The following is a 24,289-nucleotide window of genomic DNA, read 5'->3' on the forward strand; positions in this document are numbered from 1 at the left end:
ACAGTTTTAAATGATGTTGCCTGCTTAACAATAAGCCCTAAAGATCCAGATAACTAAATTTTTAGAAAATGGGTGGGTTTTTCTTTTCTTTCTTTTTGGGTTCTTGCTTTTGTTCTGCTGCTTCTTGGCTCTTCTTTAGAAATAATGATTTTTTGTATATCTCTATTTTATGTTCTTCATGTTTATTATTTCTTACATTTTTTTCATTGGTGAATCCTTCTCTCTGTAGGTCAGAGCTAATAATATTTATTTTGCCATCTGAATCACTGAGTCCATTTTCTCTTCTGTAAATCTTGCTCTTTACTGTTTCTCTGTCCTTTCTGCTCTGGTATTATTAGATTCTTAAAACACTGAAAAGTGATAGTCACTCAGTCATGTCTGACTCTTTGTGACCCCATGGACTGTCGCCTACCAGCCTCCTCTGTCCATGGGATTCTCCAGGCAAGGATACTGGAGTGGGCTGCCATCACCTACTCCAGGGGATTTTCTCAACCCAAGCATCAAACCCGGGTCTCCTGCATTGCAGGCAGATTCTTTACCATTTGAGTTACCAAGGAAGCCCTCTTAAAACATTTCCTCTTTTATAGTAACCAGTTTTCTTCTAATCAATAAATTTGTGTATATATTGGGTTGGCCAAAAAGTTCATTTGGAGTCTCTGGAAGATGATTTGGGAAACTCAAACTTTTGGCCAACCTATGGCTACCTCAGGAAGTATAACACAATTGCTAGATAAAGTTTACTTTTATTTCTTATAAACATTTTTCAAAAGTATGTTTTCTTCAGTCTCTATAATGTTCAGTTCGGCAATTTTTATGTCTTGAATCCCTTTCACAGATTGCAAATTTTGTCTGTTCTCATTTCCTTCAGTACAAATATCCTTTGCATAAAGAAAGATAAGTAATAGAAGAGAATTTACCATAAAATAGTACAAGTCTCATTAAGGCAGCAACATTTTTTTTTTTTTTGCTTTTTAAAATTTATTTTATTGAAGTATAATTGATTTATAGTGTTGTGTTAGTTTCTGCTGTGCAGCAAAGTGATTCAGTTATTGTGGTTGTTCAGTCACTCAGTCATGTCTCACTCTTTGTGACCCCACAGGCTGCAGCTCGCCAGCCTTCCCTGTCCTTTACCATCTCCCAAAACTTGCTCAAACTCATATCCATTGAGTCGGTGATGCCATCCAACCATCTCATCCTCTGTCGTCCTCTTCTCCTCCTGCCCTCAATCTTTCCCAGCATCAGGGTCTTTTCTAATGAGTCAGGTCTTTGCATCAGGTGGCCAAAGTATTGGAGTTTCAGCCTCAGCATCAGTCCTTCCAAGGAACACCCAGGATTGATCTCCTTTAGGATGGACTGGTTGGATCTCCTTGCAGTCCAAGGGACTCTCAAGAGTCTTCTCCAACACCACAGTTCAAAAGCATCAATACTTCGGCGCTCAGCTTTCTTTATAGTCCAACTCTCACATCCATACATGACCACTGGAAAAACCATAGCCTTGACTAGACGGACCTTTGTTGGCAAAATAATGTCCTGCTTTTCAATATGCTGTCTAGGTTGCTCATAACTTTCCTTCCAAGGAGCAAACGTCTTTTAATTTCATGGCTGCAATCACCATCTGCAGTGATTTTGGAGCCCCCCAAAATAAAGTCTGTCACTGTTTCCACTGTTTCCCCATCTATTTTGCATGAAGTGATGGGACTGGATGCCATGATCTTAGTTTTCTGAATGTTGAGCTTTAAGCCAACTTTTTCACTCTCCTCTTTCACTGTCATCAAGAGGCTCTTTAGTTCCTCTTCACTTTCTGCCATAAGGGTGGTGTCATCTGCATATCTAAGGTTATTGATATTTCTCCCAGCAATCTTGATTCCAGCTTGTGCTTCATCCAGCCCAGTGTTTCTCATGATGTACGCTGCATATAAGTTAAATAAGCAGGGTGACAATATACAGCCTTGATGTACTACTTTTCCTATTTGGAACCAGTCTTTTGTTCCATGTCCCATTCTAAGTGTTGCTTCCTGACCTGCATACAGGTTTCTCGAGAGGCAGGTCAGGTGGTCTGGTCTGGTATTCCCATCTCTTGAAGAATTTTCCAGAGTTTGTTGTGATCCACACAGTCAAAGGCTTTGGCATAGTCAATAAAGTAGAAATAGATGTTTTTCTGGAACTCTCTTGCTTTTTCCATGATCCAGCAGATGTTGGCAATTTGATTTCTGGTTCCTCTGCCTTTTCTAAAACTGTCTCATTGGCCAAAGCAAATCACCTGACCAAGTCTAACACCAATGGGGCAGGAATATCTCCAGTCAATGGTAGGAATGGGAGGAGGGGGTAAATATTTGCTTTGCAATAATTCAAATTATAATATGACTCTCTTCTCCAATGCTATGATTCACAATTTCAAAAGAACTTCAAATGGACTGTCCACAGTCTATCTCATTGCTGCTCAGATGTCCTCACATCACCCAGTCTGGTGCAGTTGGTGTGTTTCTCCTGGAATCCTTTGCCTCAACTCTGTAACTTCCTCTGAATGATCTCCACCTGGCTTTTTAGTGCTTTTATGGAGCTAGTGATTTTATGACCTCAGTTATTTCATTTCTATAAAATGTTTGTTTTTCTTTAGCTAATTAGAGTTTCACAGGCAACAAATAAAGTTTTTAAAAATGAGACTGGGATGTATAATTGAATCCAATAAAGGCAGCTCTGTGGCACCTTAACCCAGCACTCAATTTGTGATCTGAGAGTTAATGCTTCCCTCCAGCCGCGTGATCTGTTTATTAACAGGGAGAGGCCACTGCTTAACCACGGTCTGAAGTTGTCATTTGGTTCTTAAGTTGGAAAGTCCTACCAGTTAACTACATGCTCTGTTTGTGATCTGGTTACTAAAACAGAGTTGTCACTTCTAGCCACATACCTTATTTGTGATCTGGTGAGGAAAACAGGAGGAAGCATGATTTAACCCAGGGGCCATATTGGTGATCTGGTTACTGAACAGAGATGACTGTGCAGCTTGACCACATTGTTGCATTTGTGATCTGTTCTAAAACAGAAGGCCAGGGGCTTAACCAAGTGCCGTGACTGTGGTCTGGTTAGTAAAACAGAGTGCCTCCTACATACCCACACACCATATTTGGGTTCCATATTTGTGTCTCTGAAATAAAGAGACACATGGCTTAACACAGTCTACCTTTGTGATTTGGTTGATGAACAGAGGACCATGGACCTAACCTTGAACTCCAGTCTGGCTCTTTCCTGGAGGAAGAAGGAGGTCGCTGAACTGCACAGGGTTTCCTCTGGGAAATAAAATTGGGCCAAGGATATTCTAACTAATTATGGGGTCTAAGGAAAAAAATAACCACCTTAGTTTCACTTCTCAATCTCAGAACAAAGTATCTTAGTGCTCTTAATTTTCAACAATTGATAGTAATATTTCTAAGTCATGGAAGGGACACACAGCCCTACCCTGCCATGCTTTCACTCACTTCTACATACTCCTTTTGTTTATTACACTCCACTTAGCCTAGACCCATTTGACTTGGGTCTTCTGATATTTTTAGCCTCTATTTGGTCATCTTTTCTTTTCTTCATATACTTTGCATCCCATATTTTCCACATACTCTAGCTCTCTTCATTGTCACCAGATCTTGTTCCATTCCCCTTTGCTTCAATGCTCCTATCCATTCAAGGCCCCTTTTGTTGAATATTTTCATTTGCCATGTATTTCTCTTCATGCATGGGGGTCTTCCTCGATGCATTGGTTATTAATGCATTCAACCCATTTTTCAAGAAAACAGGCATTCATTCTCTAATTTAACAAATACTGATTAAGGGCTAACTTCTGCTAGGTACTCTGGAGATAAAATTGCCAACAGGTCTATTCCAAAGAATCTTGTAGTCTAGTGGTCGAAGCAGAAACATCAACTGGTGATCTTCATACATTGTTGCAGGTGCTGAGGAGCATTCAACCTCATGCAACAGCAAAAGGCTGAACCAGAGCAATGTCAAAGAAGTTGAGGTCTTAAGGAGGAATTGGTTTGGAGGAGGACATGGGGCGAGAGTGTGTTCTCAAGAGAGGGAATAGACAAAAGCCCAGAGATGAAAGAGTCTCCAATGCATATGGCAGCCTTGGAGGAGCTTAGGATGGTTGGCAAGTGAAGGATTCAGGGGGTTGGATGAGGCAGGGAGGATGGCAAGGCCAGATGCTAGAAGCACGTGGGAAGCTGCATGGTAGACCTTGGACTCCATGGATGAAGGTGCCAGGGGGGTCATGAAAGGATGTGGGCTCCACCTCTTGAATACATTAACCCCTGTGAGGCTTAAATGAGGTCGGCGTGCTGCCATTCATGGGGTCGCAAAGAGTCGGACACGACTGAGCGACTGAACTGAACTGAACTGAACTGAACTGAACAATGTACCTGGCACAGAGGAAGCTTGCCCTGCTTCCAGCCTTCCCTCCTACCTGCTACCAGACAGGCCAGCTGGATGCTAAGCACTTGGAATCTAAACAGACCAGTCTTGGGGGACTCCCTTTCTTCGATCTGCAGCCAGAGGACCCATCGATGAGCTCAGCTCCCAGGCGAGTTCCCTGTATTATGGGTCTTCATCTGGAAGGGCACTTGCCAAATTGAAATGCAGCCTCCCCTCACCCACACTGTGGTCAAACACATCCTCTATGGAGCCTGATTCTGTCACAGGGCAACAGTCACAGAGAGTCAGCCTGACCCTGGACTCTTGGCAATAGCATATCAGTACGCGCACAGTTTCCTCCAGAGCTTGGAGACCACTTCTCCATCTGAGCATCACTGATGTGGCTGTCTTGTGTTCAGGACCACGCTCCATAAGAAATTTGGAGCTGGAGGCACTACTGCGACCTCAAGTGGGCAGAGCCACCTGGCATGGAAATGAGAGCAGAGGGAACAGCAAAATCCCACTTGAGGTGCTGGGCGGGCGGTGGGGAGAAACGGGCCTCTTCAGCACCCCCTCCAGCTGCCCTGTGGTCCATCACCTTTGAAGAGGAGTGGAGGGAGAATCACTCACCAGGAGGGCTGGGGTCCAAGCTGCTTCAGGAGCAGAGACAGGGGAGGGGACCCTGCCGTGGGGACCCTGCCCCTTCTTGCCATCTTTCAGAATGGAGACATTTCCAGAGGACCAAGCGTGTCAGCATCAGCTACGGACTCTGAAATTCCTTCCAGACCGTGGTGCTAAATAGGTGCTCCATCTCAGTTTGGGTGTGACTCTGGGTTTTCATCTTTCTTCTGAGTCGCCACTGCATTCCAGGGGGAGTTCGCAGAGGCTAAATCCTGTGTTACAACCCAGTCCAGGAGCTGATTTGAACAATACCTTACAGAACTAAAGAGCGCAGTGCTCTCCTCCTCTCTGTGTCCTCATGTGCTCTGCCCGAAGTGCAGGGACACCTGCTTGAGTCCAGATGGTGCCATCCCAGCCTGACACCCACAGTTGGTTGGTTGGTTGGTTGGTTGGTTGGTTTCCAGTGCTTTTACCAGTCTCCCATTTCTTGCCCAACCTGCACACCTTGTTCAAGCCTTCAGGTGTACCTGCCTCTTTGTTCATGGTTGGGGCGAGGGACTCCTAAAGCCTTTTGTTTCAGTCTCACTGTTTAATTATTCATATGGAAGAAATCTTGGAGCAGGAAGGACTTTAGAAGTCTCCCTGGTTATGCTGGTGTTGCCTACACTTCACATCTGGGTACCATTGGCAGGCTGATGGTGGGACACACCTGGAAGTGTCTCTTTTTTAAAAAAATAAATACTTTAAAACTTTTTAAAAAACAAGTTTTATATTTTATTATTTATATTAATATTTTATATAAATATAAATATTTTATTATATTTTATGTTTATATTATTTTTATATATTTATTATTTTAATTTTTGACCATATGCTACCTCATACGGGATCTTAGTTCCCCGGCCAGACATCGAACCTGTATCCCCTGCATTGGAAGGTGGAGTCTTAACCACTGAACCAATGAAGAAGTCCCAGGAAGGTCTCCTTAGACAGAGAAACCTGTGTTGCCCATGACATAGCACCAACCACAAAACAAAGGTGCAGGCAGGAAGTTCTGTAGCTCTAATGACCTTGCATGACCTTGCATGACCTTGCCACATGAGGTTTAGGGCACACTTAGTAAATGGCTATATTTTCATGTATGGATGTGAGAGTTGGACTATAAAGAAGGCTGAGCACCAAAGAATTGATGTTTTTGAAGTGTGGTGTTGGAGAAGACTGTTGAGAGTCCCTTGGACTGCAAAGAGATCCAACCAGTCCATCCTAAAGGAAATCAGTCCTGAATATTCATTGGAAGGACTGATGTTAAGGCTGAAACTCCAATACTTCAGCCACCTGATGTGAAGAGCTGACTCATTTGAAAAGACCCTGATGCTGGGAAAGATTGAAGGCAGGAGGAGAAGGGGACAACAAGGGATGAGATGGTTAGATGGCATCATCGACTCAATGGGCATGAGTTTGAGTAAACTCTGGGAGTTGGTGATGAACAGGGAAGCCTGGCATGCTGCAGTCCATGGGGTTGCAAAGAGTTGGACATGACTGAGTGACTGAACTGAACTGATACTTCTATGCCGCACTGAGATAAATGGATGAGCCATGTGGGTGGGACTCTGCCCCAGAACGTATCCAGATGCCCCAGACCACAGGGGTCACTACCATGACAAATGTAACCATTTCCACCCCTGGTTAAGAAGCGTTGACCCACTGATCTTCCTGGCAGCCCTCTGTCTCGGGGGCATGGTGCCTACTGAAGATGAGCAGAGGAAAGAATGGACGTGGGCCTGTCCCACTGCCTTCTCCCCAGAGGAGAAAGGGCTGTGTCATCACATTCATTTCACACCTTCTGTGAAATTTGAGATGAGTTAGGATTCATCCAAAAGCTGGTCGAGGAAGATGTGGCCTCCAGCTGTGCAGGTCTCCAGCTTGAGGCAGGGGTGGGACCTGGGGGCAAAGGTGTGGAGACCAGAGCACCCAGCAGAGAGCAGAAGTGCCATCCTTTCAGCAGGGGCATTTTATCTGATCAAGGATTCAGGACTTGCCTAGAGGCACAGGGCCCCCCTGAGGTTCCTCTCGCAGCAGGAAACCGCATGCAATTTCTCAGCTTTTTCACCTTGAAAAGGTAAAGAATCTGATCATGGGAGTTTTCATTGTACTGAGAGCTCTTCCTGGGCTTCTCACGGATGTGGTGGGGGCGGTACTGGGTGGGGGAACGAAGGCAGGCAGGGAAGTCTCTGCTTTGGAGCCAGTGGAGGAGTCAGTTATTCATTCAGCAAGCATATGTCCTGCATCCAGCTGGGACCAGGCTCTGTGAGAGGACGGGGTGTAAATGCTGTGTAGGGCACCGTGCATGCTCTCGGAGGCCTCACCAGCTACTGGCAGAGGCTGATAAGCAGACAAAAGTAACTCCCAGTGGAAGAGCAGCGATAAAGAGTTCTGAGGCTCCAGGGCTGCCCGCCTTCGAACCCTCTGAACTGGTGGAGGGAGGGGGGCGTCCAGAGGGTCCAGCTTGTAGCCGATACTGCATGCTCCTTCCTCTGAGTCCAACTAGGAGAGTTGACCCCCCCAAAAGGCCAGGGGACTCCTTTGACTCACCCCACCATCTATATCAATTCCCCAGAAGGGATTCTGAGAGAAGGATCTTTGTTAGAGCCACGGAGCTGCCTGTCTTCTATAACCCATCAATTCCTCTGTTTATGCATCTATTTATGTTTTTAAATTAATTTTATTGGAACATAATTGCTGTACAATGTTGTGGTTTTACTGCAAAGTGGATCAGCGATACATACACGTATATCCCTTCTCTTTGGATTTCTTTCCCATTCAGGACTCCACAGAGCACTGAGTTGAGTTACCTGTGCTTATACAGGGGGTTCTTGTTAGTTATATCTTTTATACACAGTATCAATTATGTATATATGTCCATCGCAATCACCCAGTGCACCTATTTAGAGATGATGATTCCAGTGTACGATGAGGGGGAAAGCACAGAAGGCTTGGATGTTTCACCACCACGGTGGGCAGCCACATGCTGGGAGAAGGGTCTCCTTTTTGAACTAGAACTTTATATACCTTTGTACAAACATAGGTATATTTGAGTGAACATATTTACTTATATACCTTGAGTGAACATCGGAATCCTCTGGAGAGCTTGTCAGATATAGGTTCCTGGGACCACCCCTAGAGCCTGTGATTCAGCAAGTCTGGGATGGGGCTTTGTTGTTGTTCAGTCACTCAGTTGGATCCAACTCTTCGCGACCCCATGAACTGTAGCACCAGGCTTCCCTGTCCTTCACCATCACCTGGAGCTTGCTCAAACCCATGTGCATCAAGTCGGTGATGCCAACCAACCATCTCATCCTCTGTTGTCCCCTTCTCCTCCTGCCTTCAATCTTTCCCAGCATCAGGGTCTTTTCCAATGAGTTGGCTCTTCGCATCAGGTGGCCACAAGTATTGGAGCTTCAGCATCAGTCTTTCCAGTCAATACTCTGGACTGATTTCCTTTAGGATTTTTCAGGCGAGTGTATGCTCCTCGGTTCTGTCTCATTACAGTAAAGATTTGGAGTGATGGACATTAAAGCCCTCGGTGCATCACAGCTCTAGGGCCTTGGACAAACCGTGTTATAGCTCTTAGACAAATCAGTGTTACAGCTCTATTTTATTTAGAAGATAGCAGGAGAATCCATCCTCAAAGTCTGAGGGCATGCCAACCCAAAGACGTGAAGAGAAAAGAGTGGAGGAGCGCACCAGCACATGGGAGAGAGAGAGAGCCCCCGCCTTTTGGCTCCTCTTTTTATATGTTTTTTTCCTCCCCCTGGGCCTGCCCTATGTAAATTGGACAGGAGTGTTTGTTCTACTTGAGGTCCTCACTCTGGTCCTTGGACCTTCTTTTGTTCTATTTTTGTGGGCTTTTCCCTTCCTTGTCTTTTAGCCACCGCCATTCTGGACTCCTGTTTCCTTTTCTAACTACCTAACACATTCAAGCCTGGAATAGGGATGGGGCTGGAAGTTTGCATTTCCACCTGGTTTCCAGATGACTGCCGATCCAGGGAACACACTTTAGAATCGCTGGGCTAGATGAATCAGGGATGAACAGCCATCTTCCTGCTTTAGGAGAACCAGGCTTCCTGAGCAAGAGATGATCTGTATCACAAAGCTGCAGCTGAGGAATGGCTGTAAAACTTGTGCACTGAGCTCACGGACACACACACAGTGCCTGATGCTCAGTCAGAATCCCCACAACCGTCTGGGCAGTGGGGCCCCAAAACATCCTCATCACTTTCTCCATTGGCAAATCCAGCATTTGGGTCACCAGTTTCTCACTTGTGTATTTAGAAACAGTAATAACCATAGCACTGGATTAATCAGTTTAGCAAGTCTAAGGAAGAGAGCGCAGAGAAGGAGTGAGAATTGTAGAGGAGGCCTGTCGCGTGTTCCCTAATATTCTAATCTTTAAAAGTGATGCAAGGAGGGGTGGGATGAACTGGGAGACTGGGATTAATTTACGTGCACTGCCATGTGTAAAACAGACAGCTAGTGGGTAGCTGCTGTACATAGTACAGGGATCTCAGCTTGGTCCTCTGCGTTATCACAGAGGACCCTATTGGGATAGGGTTGGGGTGGGAGGGAGGCTCAAGCGGGAGGAGATATATGTATATACATAACTGATTCAATACATTGTACAACAGAAACTAACGCAACATTGTAAAGCAACTGTACCCCAATTTTTAAAAAAAAGTCATGCAAGAGACTTTTAGATCTTTTTTTTTTTCACAGCAGCAATCATAACCATGGGGGGCATGGGGCACAAAAGGAATGGATAAATAAAATAATAATATAATACATAATACAATAAATGATATAAAGTAATAAGATTAGGGAAGGAAACAAAATTACACTGCAGAATTAAAATCTCCCCTAGAGATAGTAGGAACAGAATTAACAGTGCAAAAAAAAAAAAAAAAGGAGTTATATGAAATTCAAAACAAAGTGATGAAAATTATTAGAGAAAAGATGAAAACTTTGGAAACAAAGAATAGAAATCTAAGAAGCATTTGTGTTCTGGAGAAAGGAAGGTATCAGATAGAACAGGAGAAAGACAAGATCTAAAGTGGTTGTCAGGAAACAGGAGGCAGAAAATGACATGAGTGTAAAAATTATTAATAAAAGCCTGCTCACGAAACTCCAGCCAAGATTAATGCAAAGACATCATTTAGCAGAGTATGGAAAACATTTATTTTTAGTTTCACAGATAATAAAATATTCCTACTAGTATCTAGGTAGAAAAAAATATATATCTTCAAAGTGAACAGTTAGGCCAATCTCTTTGCTCCTCCCCCACAATAAATAACACAGGAACTGGAGATATTCCAAAGGAGCTTGAGGGGAAATTTTATGCAGTTCTAGAATTTTCTACAAGACTAAGTCATCTGTCGTGGTAATTGGAGAATGGAGCTAAGTATTTTCAGATTATAAGAACTCAGAAAAGGTAATGTTCACGAATGTTTCATTGTCAAACTTTTTTTTTAAGTTTTGTAGCAGATAATTGGATGGAAATCAGGTACTCGGGGTTGAGAAAGTCATAGAAAAGTGCAACTGAGCATTGAAGTCAATTAAAATACAACGAAGCAGCAGTGGCTGTTAGAAATGTTGTTATAAAATTAAATGTGGGTGCCAAATACTGTTCTAGAACAAGATGAAAACAGTAGAAAACATGCCATGATAAATCTCAAATTAAACTTACAAAGACTTTAAAGTTAAGGTAAGAGATAGGAACATGAAGGTTTATGAGTTTTCTTATCATACGTAAAGAAAGATGAGAAAATGCAATTCAATTTCTTGAATTTGATAATATAAGAAATTATGAGTCAAGTAACACATTTGATCAATGGAGAGATATCCACCACTATAACCAAAACGAGGAACACTGTAGGTTTTCTTTTTTTAAAGACAAAAAGGCGAGGAAAGCATAAGGAAGATATGAAGGCTAGAAAGCAGGAGATAAAGCAACGAAAGTGGAGTCAAACTTGCCTAAACGATAGATGAAAATGTAACTAGACTCCACCATTGAAGGCAAAGAATCTCAAGTTAGATTTGTTTTTAAATCGAACTCTATTGTCTATAAGAAACATGCCTTTTTTTGAAGTTTTAAAAACATTTTTCCTGAAACAGTTGATTTGCAATGTTGGGTCAGTTTCAAGTGTATAGTAAACGACTGGTTATATATATATGTATATATACTATATATTTATTCCTTTTTAGCTTCTGTTCCATTATAGGTTATTACAAGATATTGAGTATAGTTCCTTGCGCTCTACAGTAGGTCTTTATCGGTGATCTATTTTATATATAGTGGTGTGTATATTTTAATCCTAGACTCCTAATTTATCCCTCCCAAGAGTCATGCCTTTTATTTTTCAGCTTAATTCTCATGAGTCTTTATGTCCTTCAATGTTTAGGATAATACCTGTTACCTAGGAAGTTAGGTGTTCCTTATATGTGGTCCTCATCGGTTGTAAATTGTTTCCTGGCTTTTATGAAAATAAAAAATGTTTTATTTTTGTTAACATGTTTCTTATTTAATACGTGGAACATGAATTTTTAAAAATTTTATTGGCGTATAGTTGTTTTACAACATTGTGTTAAGTTTCTGCTGTACAGCAAAATGGATCACCCGTGCATTTACATGTATCCCCTCTTTTTTGGATTTCCTTCCCTGTTAAGTCACCAGAGCACCCAGTCGAAATCCCTGTGTTACACAGTATGTTCTCATTAGTTACCTATTTTACACATAGTATCAATAGTGTACATGTGTCGACTCCAATATCCTAATTCATCTCACCCTCCTTGGTATCCATGCATTTGTTCTGTCTATGCCAAGAATCATACCTTTATAAAGAAATGTGTTTAATATAACACAAGAGGCATTTCTTTCAATAGCCTCAGGTATGCAGATGACACCACCCTTATGGCAGAAAGCAGAGAGGAATTAAAGAGCCTCTTGATGAAAGTCAAAGAGGAGAGTGAAGAAACTCAACATTCAAAAAACTAAGATCATGGCATCCAGTCCCATCACTTCATGGCAAACAGATGCAGAAACAATGGAAACAGTGACAGACTTTATTTTCTTGGGCTCCAAAATCACTGCAGATGGTGACTGCAGCCATGAAATTAAAAGACGCTTGCTCCTTGGAAGAAAAGCTATGACAAACTTAGACAGTGTATTAAAAAGCAGGCATTACTTTGCCAACAAACGTCCACCTAGCCAAAGCTATGATTTTTCCAGTAGGCATGTATGGGTGTGAGAGCTGGACCATAAAGAAGGCTGAATGCCGAAGAATTGATGCTTTTGAACTGTGGTGTTGGAGAAGACTCTTGAGAGTCCCTTGGACTGTAAGGAGATCCAACCAGTCCATCCTAAAGGAAATCAACTCTGAATATTCACTGAAGGACTGATGCTGAAGCTACAGTTCTTTGGCCTCCTGATACAAAGAGCCAACTCACTGGGAAAGACCCTGATGCTGGGAAAGATTGAAGGCAGGAGGAGAAGGGGACAACAGGATGAGATGGTTGGATGGCATCACTGCCTCAATAGGTATGACTTTGGGCAAGCTTTGGGAGATGGTAAAGGACAGGGAAGCCTAGTGTGTTGCAGTCCATGGGGTTTGCAAGGAGTCAGGCACAATTGAGCAGCTGAACTGAAGAGAGACGTTTAATAGAAAATGCACACAGAGAGAAAACAAGCATAGCCATGTTGATGTAAAAATTGACTTTTTTCAAACAGAAAGCACTGAAATATTTTTTTAATAACAGATTGGGTATATTGAGAACAGGCACAGCACAATTCTATACCCATTTCCAATGTGTGGATTTTTTTCCCCACCACCAAGCAATTCATCATTAGCTGGGTGTCCTACCATTCAACTCAGTTCTGACACTATCTATCCAAAGACAGTATCAGATTCCAGAAATTACGAGCTCAATCTCAGAAGACTGCCCACCCACTCCACTACCTCAGATGTTGGTCACAAGTCCAGGATGTCACCTGTACTTCTAACTGACTGGTTATAAATCAAATGTTCCCACAACCCACTCCTTGGTTCTATTAATTTGCTAGAGCAGCTCACAAAACTCAGGAAACCAGTTTACTTACTTGTAGTTCAGTCACTAAGTTGTGTCCAACTCTGAGACCCAGTGGACTGGAGCACACCAGGCTTCCCTGTCCTTCACTATCTCCTAGAGTTTGCTCAAGCTCATGTCCATTGAGTCGGTGATATCATCCAGTCATCTCATTCTGTCTCCTCCTGCCCTCAATCTTTACCAGCATCGGGCTTTTCCAATGAGTATCAGGTGGCCAAAGTATTGGAGTTTCAGCTTTAGCATCAGTCCTTCCAATGAATATTCAGGGTTGATTTCCTTTAGGATGGACTGGTTTGATCTCCTTGCTGTCCAAGGGACTCTCAAGGGTCATCTCCAGCACCACAATAAGAAAGCATCAATTCTTCAGTGCTCAGCCTTCTTTATGGTCCAGCTCTCACATCAGTACATGACTACTGGAAAAACTATAGTTTTGACTACATGGACCTTTGTTGGCAAAGTGGTGTCTCTGTTTTCTAGTACACTGTCTAGGTTTGTCATAGCTTTCCTTCCAAAGAGCAAGCATCTTTTAATTTCATAGTTTCAATCACCATCCACTAATCCACCATCCAATAATTTTGGAGCCCAAGGAAATAAAATTTGTCACTGTTTATACTTTTTCCCCTTCAATTTGCCATGAAGTGATGGGACTGGATGCCATGATCATTGTTTTTTGAATATCGAGTTTTAAGCCAGCTTTTTCAGTTTCCTTTTTCATCCTCATCAAGATGCTTTTTAGTTCCCCTTCACTTTCTGCCGTTAGAGTGGTATCATCTGCATATCTGAGGTTGTTGATGTTTTTCCTGGCAATCTTGATTCCAGCTTGTGATTCATCCAGCCCAGCATTTCTCATGATTGCTAGATTCTCATGACTTGCTAGATTACCAGTTTATTACAGGGTGTTAAAGGATACAAATGGATGGCCTGATTCATAGGGTGATATATGGAACAAAGAGGCATCTACCTCATGGAGCTGGGGGCCTGGCATGGCAGAGCATGGATGCATTCTGGTTTACTAAATGAGAAGCTCTCTGAACCCCCTCCTTTTGAATTATTATGAGGTTTCATGACATAAAACCTTGGCTTCCCTGGTGGCTCAGAGGTTAAAGCATCCGCCTCTGATGTGGGAGACCCAGGTTCGATCCCTGGGTTGGGAAGATCCCCTGGAGAAGGAAATGGTAACCCACTCCAGTATTCTTGCCTAGAGAATCCCATGGACAGAGAAGCCTGGCAGGCTACAGTCCACGGGGTCGCAAAGAGTCGGACACGACTGAGCAACTTCACTTTTCATGACATAAACATGATTGATTAAATCTCTGGCCATGAGTGAGTGATTCAACATCCAGCCCTTCTCCACTCCCTGCATAGCAGGAGATAAGACTGAGAGTTCCAGCTATTTATGACTGATTCTCCTGGTGACCATCTCCATCTTTCGTCTGTCTGTCAGAGATTTGCTCAGTCATGTGCAACTCTGCAACCCACAGACTGTAGCCCACCAGGCTCCTCTGTCGATGGAATTCTCCAGGGAAGAATGGGTGTGGGTTGCCATTCCCTTCTTCAGGGGATCTTCCTGAACCAGGGATTGAACCTGGGTCTCCCACACTGCAGGCAGATTCTTTACCATCTGAGGCACCAGGGAAGAGGGTTTCCAAAAGTCACCTCAGTAACATAAACTCTGTTGTGGATGACAGGGGCTTGTTACGAATAACCAGATACCCGCTTATGGTTCTCAGGAACTGAGGACAAGAGAATATGATAACAAAGAGACTCCATTGCTCTCCTCACTTAAGAAATTCCAAGGGTCTGAGGAGCTCAGAGTCAGGAACAATGGACAGAAGACCAAAATATATACTTATTATAATTCCTAATGTCATGTACACTTTGCCCATTCTGTAATGGAGGCTGCCCATCTGTTTATCTTGATATCCTCCCAATGCCTGGGCTTTTTCGAATTCAGTACACTGTTCCCAGGTGTTACCATCCTTTCTGATGACTTTTATTTTCATCTGTATGCGAATAACTTTCAGGTCATCAGCCCATATCTGTGCGACCTACTGCCTCTTGGGCTATTCTGTTGGGTTGTCCCTCTGGAACTGCCAATGCCCACATCCAGAAATTCACATGTCACCTTTCTCTTCAAGACTGCTCTCCCTTTGTTCCCATTCAGCTGAACATAAAACCTGGTGTTATCTTAACCAGTTCATTCAGCTTCAACTTCCACACACAGCGACTCACCTTGTCCACCTCTTTCTTACACAGCGCTTGAATGCTCTCTGTCACCATAGCCCATGGTTAAAAAATGATTAAAGAAGACAGTTCTGGTGATATCAGCAAACTTTATTTAACGCTTCATGGAGCAGACAGTCTCCATTCTGAGAACAACACCATGGGGCAGAAGGCAGGAAGCTTTTGTAAGATGAGAATAAAGAACAAGGAAGAGAAACATAGGAAATAGCTGATTGGCTGGGGTCACAAGGTCAGTCTTGTTTGGGATGAGAAGGCCTAGAGTTGGGTTGGCATTTGGGAATTGGCTGACTGGACATCCTGGGTTTCTGGTCAAGAGAAGTGTTTACAGGGGCATGAAAGTTATGTAGGTTTTGATTTGCTAATGTGATGCCTCAGGTAGAAGTGGCTTCTTCTTGGGCCTGGCAGCTTCCCCAATGGCTCATCAGTAAAGAATCTGGGAGATGCAAATTCAATCCCTGGGATCAGGAAGACAAACAACCAACCAAGCTATGGGTGGACCTAGAGATTATCCTACTAAGTGAAGTGAGTCAGACAGTGAAAGACAAATATCCTATGATGTCACTTATACATAGAATCTTTTAAAAAAGATACAAACGAACTTATTTACAAAATAGAAACAGACTCACAGACATTGAAAACAGACTTAGACTTACGGAAGGGGAGAGGGAAGGAGGGATAAATTAGGGATTTGGAATTACAGATGCATACTACTATATATAAAATAAACAACAAGGACGTCCTGTATAGCACAAGGAACTATATTCAATATCTTATAATAACCTATAATGAAAAGGATCTGAAAAAGAACATATATATATATATATACACACTCACACATATGTATATGTATATGTATGTGTGTGTGTATAACTACATCACTTTGCCCTACACCGGGAACTAACACAACACTGTAAATCAACTATACTTGCATAGAAGCAACAGCAGCAACCAAGCTCCTCCTCATGGCGTACAGGCATGCATTGACTAGCACCTCAACCGCAACTCTCACCTCATCCCCGAAACCCTTCTGCTCCAAGTCCTTAGATGAACTCAGCATATGGCTGTTTGATGGACACTTCCCAGGGGTTTCCAAGCCATCCTGGGCTGCCCTTGTCACAGCCAGTTATCCCACTGAATTGAAATCGCTCGTTTGCTTGCCTTTTGAGAGCAGAATCAATGTCTTGCTCATCTCTCTGTCTCCATCACAGTGTCTGGTGTGGAGCTGGCCTCCATAATCATTTGTTGAATGAGGAACTCAGTCATCTTGCTATAAAGAAGAGCCTCATTTAAAAAATATTAGGACTAAGAAAACAATATATGGAGATGCGATTCTTTTCCACGGACTGTAATGCGTTACTCGTGGTCTTTGACAATTCAAGTTACAGGAGATACAGATTATAATTATAAGGCTACATAATACAATTAACAAGGGCCACTGTATTTGTGTAATTAACTCTACAGAGACTTTACCACATTGGGAAGCTCCTTAGAGTCCTGAAAATAGCAGATGTACAGGTTACGTTCTTGAATCGTGATCCACTAGAAACAGAAGAAACAACAACAGTCACACCTAGAAGGAAGACAAATCGGGCTAAAAGTACAAAAGGAGATATAAGAAATATTGAGAGAAATGTACAATTGTGGTGCTCTTGTGCATGGTTCCATGCTAACAATAATGAAAACCTTTCTGCTGGTTTTCTGAGAAAGGACATAATTTCAAAATTGACTCAAGAAAAATGGATTGCCCATGATGGAAAAAGTACTTGTTGGCACTGTGCCCATACTGTTTTATAGTGACTTCTTTCAAACGTGTAAAAGATCTATTATGACAATATAGAAAACGTGGAATTCTACTCAACTGATTTTGCTTAAATCACAGTATTCTAGCATTCAACCTGACCCAGAGAACCAAATAAAAGGAAAACTATAGATTTCTGGAATCTCCATTTTTCCTTCTCTTTTTACAGCCCTTGAAGTTCTTTTCACCTAATACCTGAATTTCAGCAAATTTCAGCTGGGGACAATTTTTCAGACACTGCAGTCCCTCGACGGGTCTTCCAGGAACTGGCTGCTCATTTTCTCAGAGCCTGTTTGATGTTGTCACTCTTAGTCTCTAACCGTGGCAGAGGGACCCCAAATTTCCCATCTGTGAGGTCCATCATCCTCACCATACATTTTTCCAGGCTTCTCTCAACATCCAGGCTAACAACCACACGTTCTCCTCTCAAATCTAAAGGGAGATGATGTCATGGGTCAACCCTAAGTGTACCTCGGAATTCACTTTCACAGTCAATTAAACTGTGATGCAGAAAACAAATCCACTTACACACACACTCCTCCAATTATTCTCACTCATATAAATGGCTTTGAGCTTGAGTCGTTTAGGTTTCCAGCAAGTTCCAGTAACCCAATTTAATTTGTCAATTAAATTATTGAAAGGAAAGTGGCAATCGCTTTACAAAGAAATCAGGGAGAAAAAAATGTCTTTTCTTAAAAAACAATTTAAAAGACATTTTCAAAAAAATGTCTCAAACTTCCTTTCATTATGGTCCAGTCTAACTTCAATCACTGATCTCTGTATTCAGTCTTGGGTGAGTTATACTGCAGAAATCCCAAAGGCGTAGTGGCTGACAACCAGAGTTTATTTCTCACTCAAATTGTACGCCTCTTGTGGATTAGCTCCATGTTGCATTCACTCTGGGAGCCAGGATGAAGGAACACCCCCCTATTTATGTGCTTTTGTGGCAGAAGAAGAAGAGAAATGGGAGGACACACTAATGGGTTTGAAACTTTTCCTTGGAATTCCATCACTTTTGTATACAAATTTCACTCTCATTTTTTGGCCAAAGCCTGGTGCTAATGGGCAAGGAGACATCCTCTGACAGGAAAGGGGAAGAAATCATTGGAAATAGTATAACCTGTTACAGCCCACACTCTTGCTCCTAAATATTCACTTCCCTCCCTTAGGCCACAAAATGTATTCATCCCCTCCCCAAGGAAGACACTCAGAAGTCCCACCTGAGTACAACAGAAGACTCAAGATCTAGAATCTCAAGATGTGCATGACTTCTCTTGATCTGGAGACATATGAACTTACAGAGACCAATTACCCTCCCCTGCCACCATACACACACACGTATAAAATGGCAGAGTTGGGCCAACCACCAAGAACGTTCTCATCCAGAGAACAAAACAATGGAAGATACACAACAGTCAAAGCCTCAGCAGTTCTGAAATCCTGTTGAACAGACCTTGAGGTGAAGAATGTTACTTGATTAGATTAGACCCGAGTTCTGCTTGCTGGTGGCTCAGGTGGTAAAGAGTCTGCCTGCAATGCAGGAAAACCGGCTTTGATCCCTGGGTCAAGATCTCCTGGAGAAGGGAATGGCTACCCACTCCAATATTCTTCCCTGGAGAATTCCATGGACAGAGGAGCCTGGTGGCCCACAGTCCATGGGGTCTCAAAGAGCCGGACACAACTGAGCAACTTTCACTTTTTGGAGGGCTTCCCTGGTGGCTCAGATGGTAAAGAATCTGCCTTCAATGCAGGAGACCTGGGTTCATTCTCTGGGCTGGGAAGATCCCTGGAGAAGGGAATGGCTACCCAATCCAGTATTCTTGCCTGGAACATTCCATGGACAGAGGAGCCTGGCAGGCCACAGTCCATGGGGTCTTGAAGACTCAGACACAACTGTGTAAGTCGCGTAGGAGGGTTCCCTTTTCTCCACATCCTCTCCAGCATTTATTGTTTGTAGATTTTTTGATGATGGCCATTCTGACTGGTGTGAGGTGACAAAGCTTCTGCACAGCAAAGGAAACAAGACTAAAAGACAATCCTCAGAATGGAAAAAAATAATTGCAAATGAAACAATATGACAAACAGTTAATCTCCATTTGATATTGAGCTCATACAGCTCAAAATCAGGAAAACAAAGAGCCTAATCAAAAAATGAGCAGAAGACCTAAACAGACATTTCTCCAGGAAAGACATAAAGATGTCCAATAAACACCTGAAAAGATGCTCTACATTACTAATTATTAGAGAAATGCAAATCAAAACTACAATGAGGTATCATCTGATTTATTTCACTCTGAGTTCATTTATTTCTTATAGATGAGCAACCAGTTGCAACTTGCGACTAGACCCTGCTGCCTCCCGAACTTTTTACCTAAAGCCACAGACTCATTCAATATGTCTCTACCCTCTGAGTTATCACGGGCAACAATTTTACCAAATGTTTTGCTACTGCGTAACATGGGTCTTCCCAGCCACCAATACCATTTTCTTTTTTTTCAATTTTGGTTGCACTGGGTCTATGTCACTGTGTGCAGGCTTTCTATAGTTACAGAGAGCAGGGGCTACTCTCCAGGTGTGGAATATGGGCTTAGTTGCCCCGAGGCATGTGGGATCTTCCTGGACCAGGGATCAGACTGGTGTCCCCTGCATTGCAAGGCAGATTCTTCACCACTGGACCACCAGGGAAGCCCCCAATACTGTTTTCTTATTTTCTACTGCCTGCCTGACCCGGGAATCTACACATCATATTTTAGAATTTTTGTTATGGTAGCTTCTTATTTCTATGTACCAATTTCTATACTGTTGACTCAAACCAAGTTATACCATAGTAATAAAGAAGCCCCAAACCTCTGTGGCTAATAATGACAAAGGACATTTCTTACTCACATTACTTTTCCTTTATGGCTGTCTTCTCCACTTTATCCTCATTCTGGGACCTGTTCTTTTTAGGGCATGCTGTTCTCATCGAAGAAGGAAAAGGTCACAGACTAGAACCACATGATGGCTCTTAAAGTGTCTAATCGATAATACCCTATGTGAGTTCTACTCTCATTTCATTGGCCAAAAAAGTGATAGAACCAAATCTGATAGAAATGGAGTGGAAAGATTAATCTCCCTTGCAGGGGAAGAACATAAGTGGAAACGTTACACCTTTTTCTCAGCTGTTCTTCATAAACATGACTTTGAACATGCAAACGCTCATTTTATCTTGTTAGAACAAGATACATACTTAGAGCAAGATGAGAGTTGCTGGTTTCTTGGAAGGTTTAAAACTTTCTAGAGACATATGCATTGTCTGAAGTGTGACACAACTCCAAAGTACGTGAGGTGTGGAGGGGTGATAGCAGATGGCTGGATGAGCAGGAAGAAGCCAAACGAGCAGGTGGCGTGTTTTTCACCAGGAGTCTCGACGGAGCGAGGAATGTCGCACTCCCTGAATTCTGAGAAGTTCCTGCAAGTTCACAAGTGTGCTTGAAGCTGAGTGTGGTGGAAAACTGCTCATCTGATGTCTTGAAAAGCTGGGGCAAGTTTGCACAGAGGAGGCTTGGGACTTGCTAGTCACGTCCCAGGTGGCGCTCGTGATGAAAAACCCATCTGCCAAGGCAGGAGATGTAAAATGTAAAAGATCAAATCGTAAGACACAGGTTGGGGAAGATCCCCTGGAGGAGGGTAGGGCAACCCACTCCAGGATTCTTGCCTGGAAAATCCCATGGACAGAGGAGCCTGGTGGGCTACAGTCCAGGTGGTCACAGTCGGACAAGACTGAAGCAACTACGCATCATACACAGTCATGCCCCAAGCTGAGTTCTCACCTCCGTGCGCCCAGACTTCTCATGCCCCTTTTATCTCCACAGTTCGACATGCAGAGGATAACTCTGGAAGAGTTGAAGCACATCCTCTATCATGCCTTCCGGGACCACTTAACGATGAAGGACATTGAGAACATCATCATCAATGAGGAGGAGAGCCTGAATGAGACCTCGGGGAACTGCCAGACAGAGTTTGAGGGCGGTAAGTACCCCTTTATTTTAATCATCGGTACTTAGTTTAAAAAGTAAGTGTTTATTTTATTTTTAATATTTATTTATTTATTTGACTGCATGGGGCCTTGGGCTTCCCTGGTAGCTCAGATGGTAAAGAATATGCCCGCAATGTGGAAGACCTGGGTTCAATTCCTGGGTTGGGAAGATCCCCTGGAGGAGGGCATGACAACCCACTCCAGTATTCTTGCCTGGAGAATCCCCAAGGACAGAGAAGCCTGGTGGGCTACAGACCATGGGGTCGCAAAGAGTCAGACTGAGCACATACATGGGGTCTTAGTTGCATCATGCAGGATCTTCTGTTGTGGTACACAGGCTCAGTAGTTGAGGTGCTTGGGCTTGGTTGCTCCACAGCATGTGGGAGCAACTTAGTTCCCCGACCAGGGATTGAACCCACATCCCCTACATTGCAAGGCAGATTCCTAACCACTGGACCACTGGGGAAGTTCCCAGTAAGTACCTTTGCTTCTGCTCTCTGCCTGCTTTGGAAGAGGCCAAGGCCTCCATATCCTCTGGATGAAAAATGTGTTTATAGACTCCTGGGGTGAAGTGGCCATGGATGGACCCCACAAATCCAGGACCAAAGCTGAAAGATCCTTTGTGCAAAGATGCAGTAGGTTTCTGTTTTTTTCTATTTTTTCCCCCAAACTCTGAATTTTAGCAAAACTTGTGTCGACCCTTCCTTCCTTTGGTGACTCTGAGGTCTGTGACTTGCTGAGCGGCTCAGTGATGTGAGCCTTTAGTTAGTGGGGGCCGCTTGGGTGGTGCAAAGAGCCTGTTTGAGCTACTGGATCAAGCCGAGTGGCTAATTGTGTGATCTTGGGCAAGGGGTGTAGCTTCTCTGAGTGTGTATCCTCACCTGTAAACATCAGGACAGTTACATCTACTTCACAAGATCTTAGAAGTGGGTTACTTTTATGCTATGGTCTCTGAACGCACTGGCCAAAAAAATTAAAGCCATGCTCATGAGAAAAACTTTGATGAACCCCACCAAGTAGTTACAGAAGAAATAGATTTTCCTAGAGCCAAAAATGAGCTCATGAGAGGTCATTTCTCTTAGGTTCATGAAAGAAAAATAAAGCCTACCTTATTCCCTAATCAGTAGAGAGTTCCAGGGAAGTTAAATAATTGAATCCCTCTTTCCAACTTTGAAAGTCAGAGCTGTTAAAACTCTGATGTACAGATATTTTTTAAAATTACCTTAAAACAGCATAGCAGGCTACCAGCAATTTTTAACTTAAGGTTGAGACTTTTTAAAAAGGTCTACTACTTTCTTCTGTGTTTTGTTTTGTTTTGTTTTTTTCTAAACATATTGCAACAAGCCTATATGTGCAGATGGTAAGCTGTCACAGAAAGACCAGAATGCAATTTGGTTCCCTGGTCTTGGAGTTGCTGCATTAGAACCAGCTGAACCCTACAACAGGCAGACAGCATGGGGCTGAGTTAGTCCTGGGCACCTGTGGGCCCTGTCTGGGCTGAACTGTTGCGGGAAATGGCTTATACTCCATCTTGCCATGGCAAGATTAACCGAAGTCTGGGAACTAGGCAGGAGATTGGGGTAAACTTAAGAGCAATGCATCCTTGTTAAAGGTGTTCACATTTAAAGATTTCAAAAGTGCTGGCTTCCCAGGTGGTGCCAGAGGTGAAGAACCCATCTGCCAATGCAGGAGATGCAGGTTCAATCCCTGGGTCAGGAAGATCCCCTTGGAGGAGGGCATGGCAACCTACACCAGTATTCTTGCCTGGAAAATCCCATGGACAGAGGAGCCTGGCGGGCTCCCGCGCAGAGGGTTGCTGTGAGTTGGACACGACGGAAGTGACTTGGCATGCAGTGTACACGGCAAACAAAACCCACTTGTGGTTCAGAAGGGGCCATGGTCACCCTGCTTGGGACCTGGGCCATAGCATCCATGACTGCGTTTGGAGTTGGAGCCACACAGACCACACTAGGGCAGGAAGGTCACAGCCAATGCCATTTACAGCTGGGCAGGCAGGGGAAGTGGAGGATGAGCAAGGGTGAGGAGGGTAGGGACTGGATTAAAATTTCGCGTAGCAGCAGGCCTGGCTTCTCCGTTCCATCTGGTTCTTAGCTGATAGACTTGCTGCTCACACAGTAGAAGCATTGGGGGGTGGGCCCCAGCTGTCAGACACACTCTTGAGACGGGTCGGAAGAATATTTCTGGGCACTGCTTTTTTCCACAAGAGACTTTGTTTATGGATCGGTGTTTTATTCAGAGAAATGTCACAAGTCTTAGTAATTTGAGAAAGGTCAGACTGCCCTGGGAAATCATCTGAACTCTAAGCACTGTCTTTTTATTACCCAAAAGCTCATCTATTAATAAAATAAATGGCTGACTTAGGGGTTTCCTGGGTCTGCTTTAATGATTAGTACATATAGGATTAGCCACAGTTCCCATTTAGGGGTGATTGATAAGGACCAGGAAACTGTGCTTTAAAATTCATGGTCTTATTTAATAAAAGAAATATTATTTGTAATTAGCACCTTGCTTTCTAGAGTGACCTATGTGACCTTGATTACACAATCCCTTTTATGTATTTTCACAGCAGAGACGGTTTTTAAAGTATGTCAGCGCTTTTTGGCCCCACACACACTCATGTGTTTAATGGTAAGATTTTTCCAACCTGGGGTATGATCCATGTCACCAGTGCATTTATTTAATGCCTGCAGCTCTCCCCAGATTCAGGAAGGAGCCTCCCCAGTTTTACTCTGGGCGGAAAGAGACGGACACAGAGACACAGAATTCACCCTGGTGCCCTAGGACTGAGAGAGTCCGTTTGAGACTTTGCGGTGACCTTGGCCTTCTCCCTTCCATCTTTCCCCTACGCCTGCTGCCCACAAACAGGGACCTGTTGGCAGTTGGAGCCTCTCCCTGCTTCTACCGCCGTCTGACGGCCTAATTGCATGGCTTGTGCTTTCTGAATCCTCTTGGCCTTCGGCTGTTTGGGCTGACACATCCTGCCAGCGGTCAACCTCTTCCTGTCTGCTCTCACCCTTGATCCAGGCTGCACGCTCGCCTGTCCAGTCACT

General features: G+C 43.4%; 1 protein-coding gene and 1 non-coding gene across 2 annotated transcripts in view; both read left to right on the forward strand.

Annotated features, from left to right (window-relative positions):
* Positions 1–24,289, forward strand: part of CALN1 (calneuron 1) — a 414,134-nt gene that overhangs the window by 368,585 nt on the left and 21,260 nt on the right. The window contains exon 5 of the mRNA XM_018041016.1: positions 21,055–21,211. Coding sequence (XP_017896505.1) covers positions 21,055–21,211 — 157 coding nt within the window. The remainder of the gene's footprint in view (positions 1–21,054; positions 21,212–24,289) is intronic.
* Positions 14,241–14,312, forward strand: TRNAQ-CUG. The gene has a single exon. It is a non-coding gene; the product is annotated as a tRNA-Gln (tRNA).

This window comes from Capra hircus, chromosome 25, assembly GCF_001704415.2.
Source record: "Capra hircus breed San Clemente chromosome 25, ASM170441v1, whole genome shotgun sequence".
NCBI lineage: Eukaryota > Metazoa > Chordata > Mammalia > Artiodactyla > Bovidae > Capra > Capra hircus.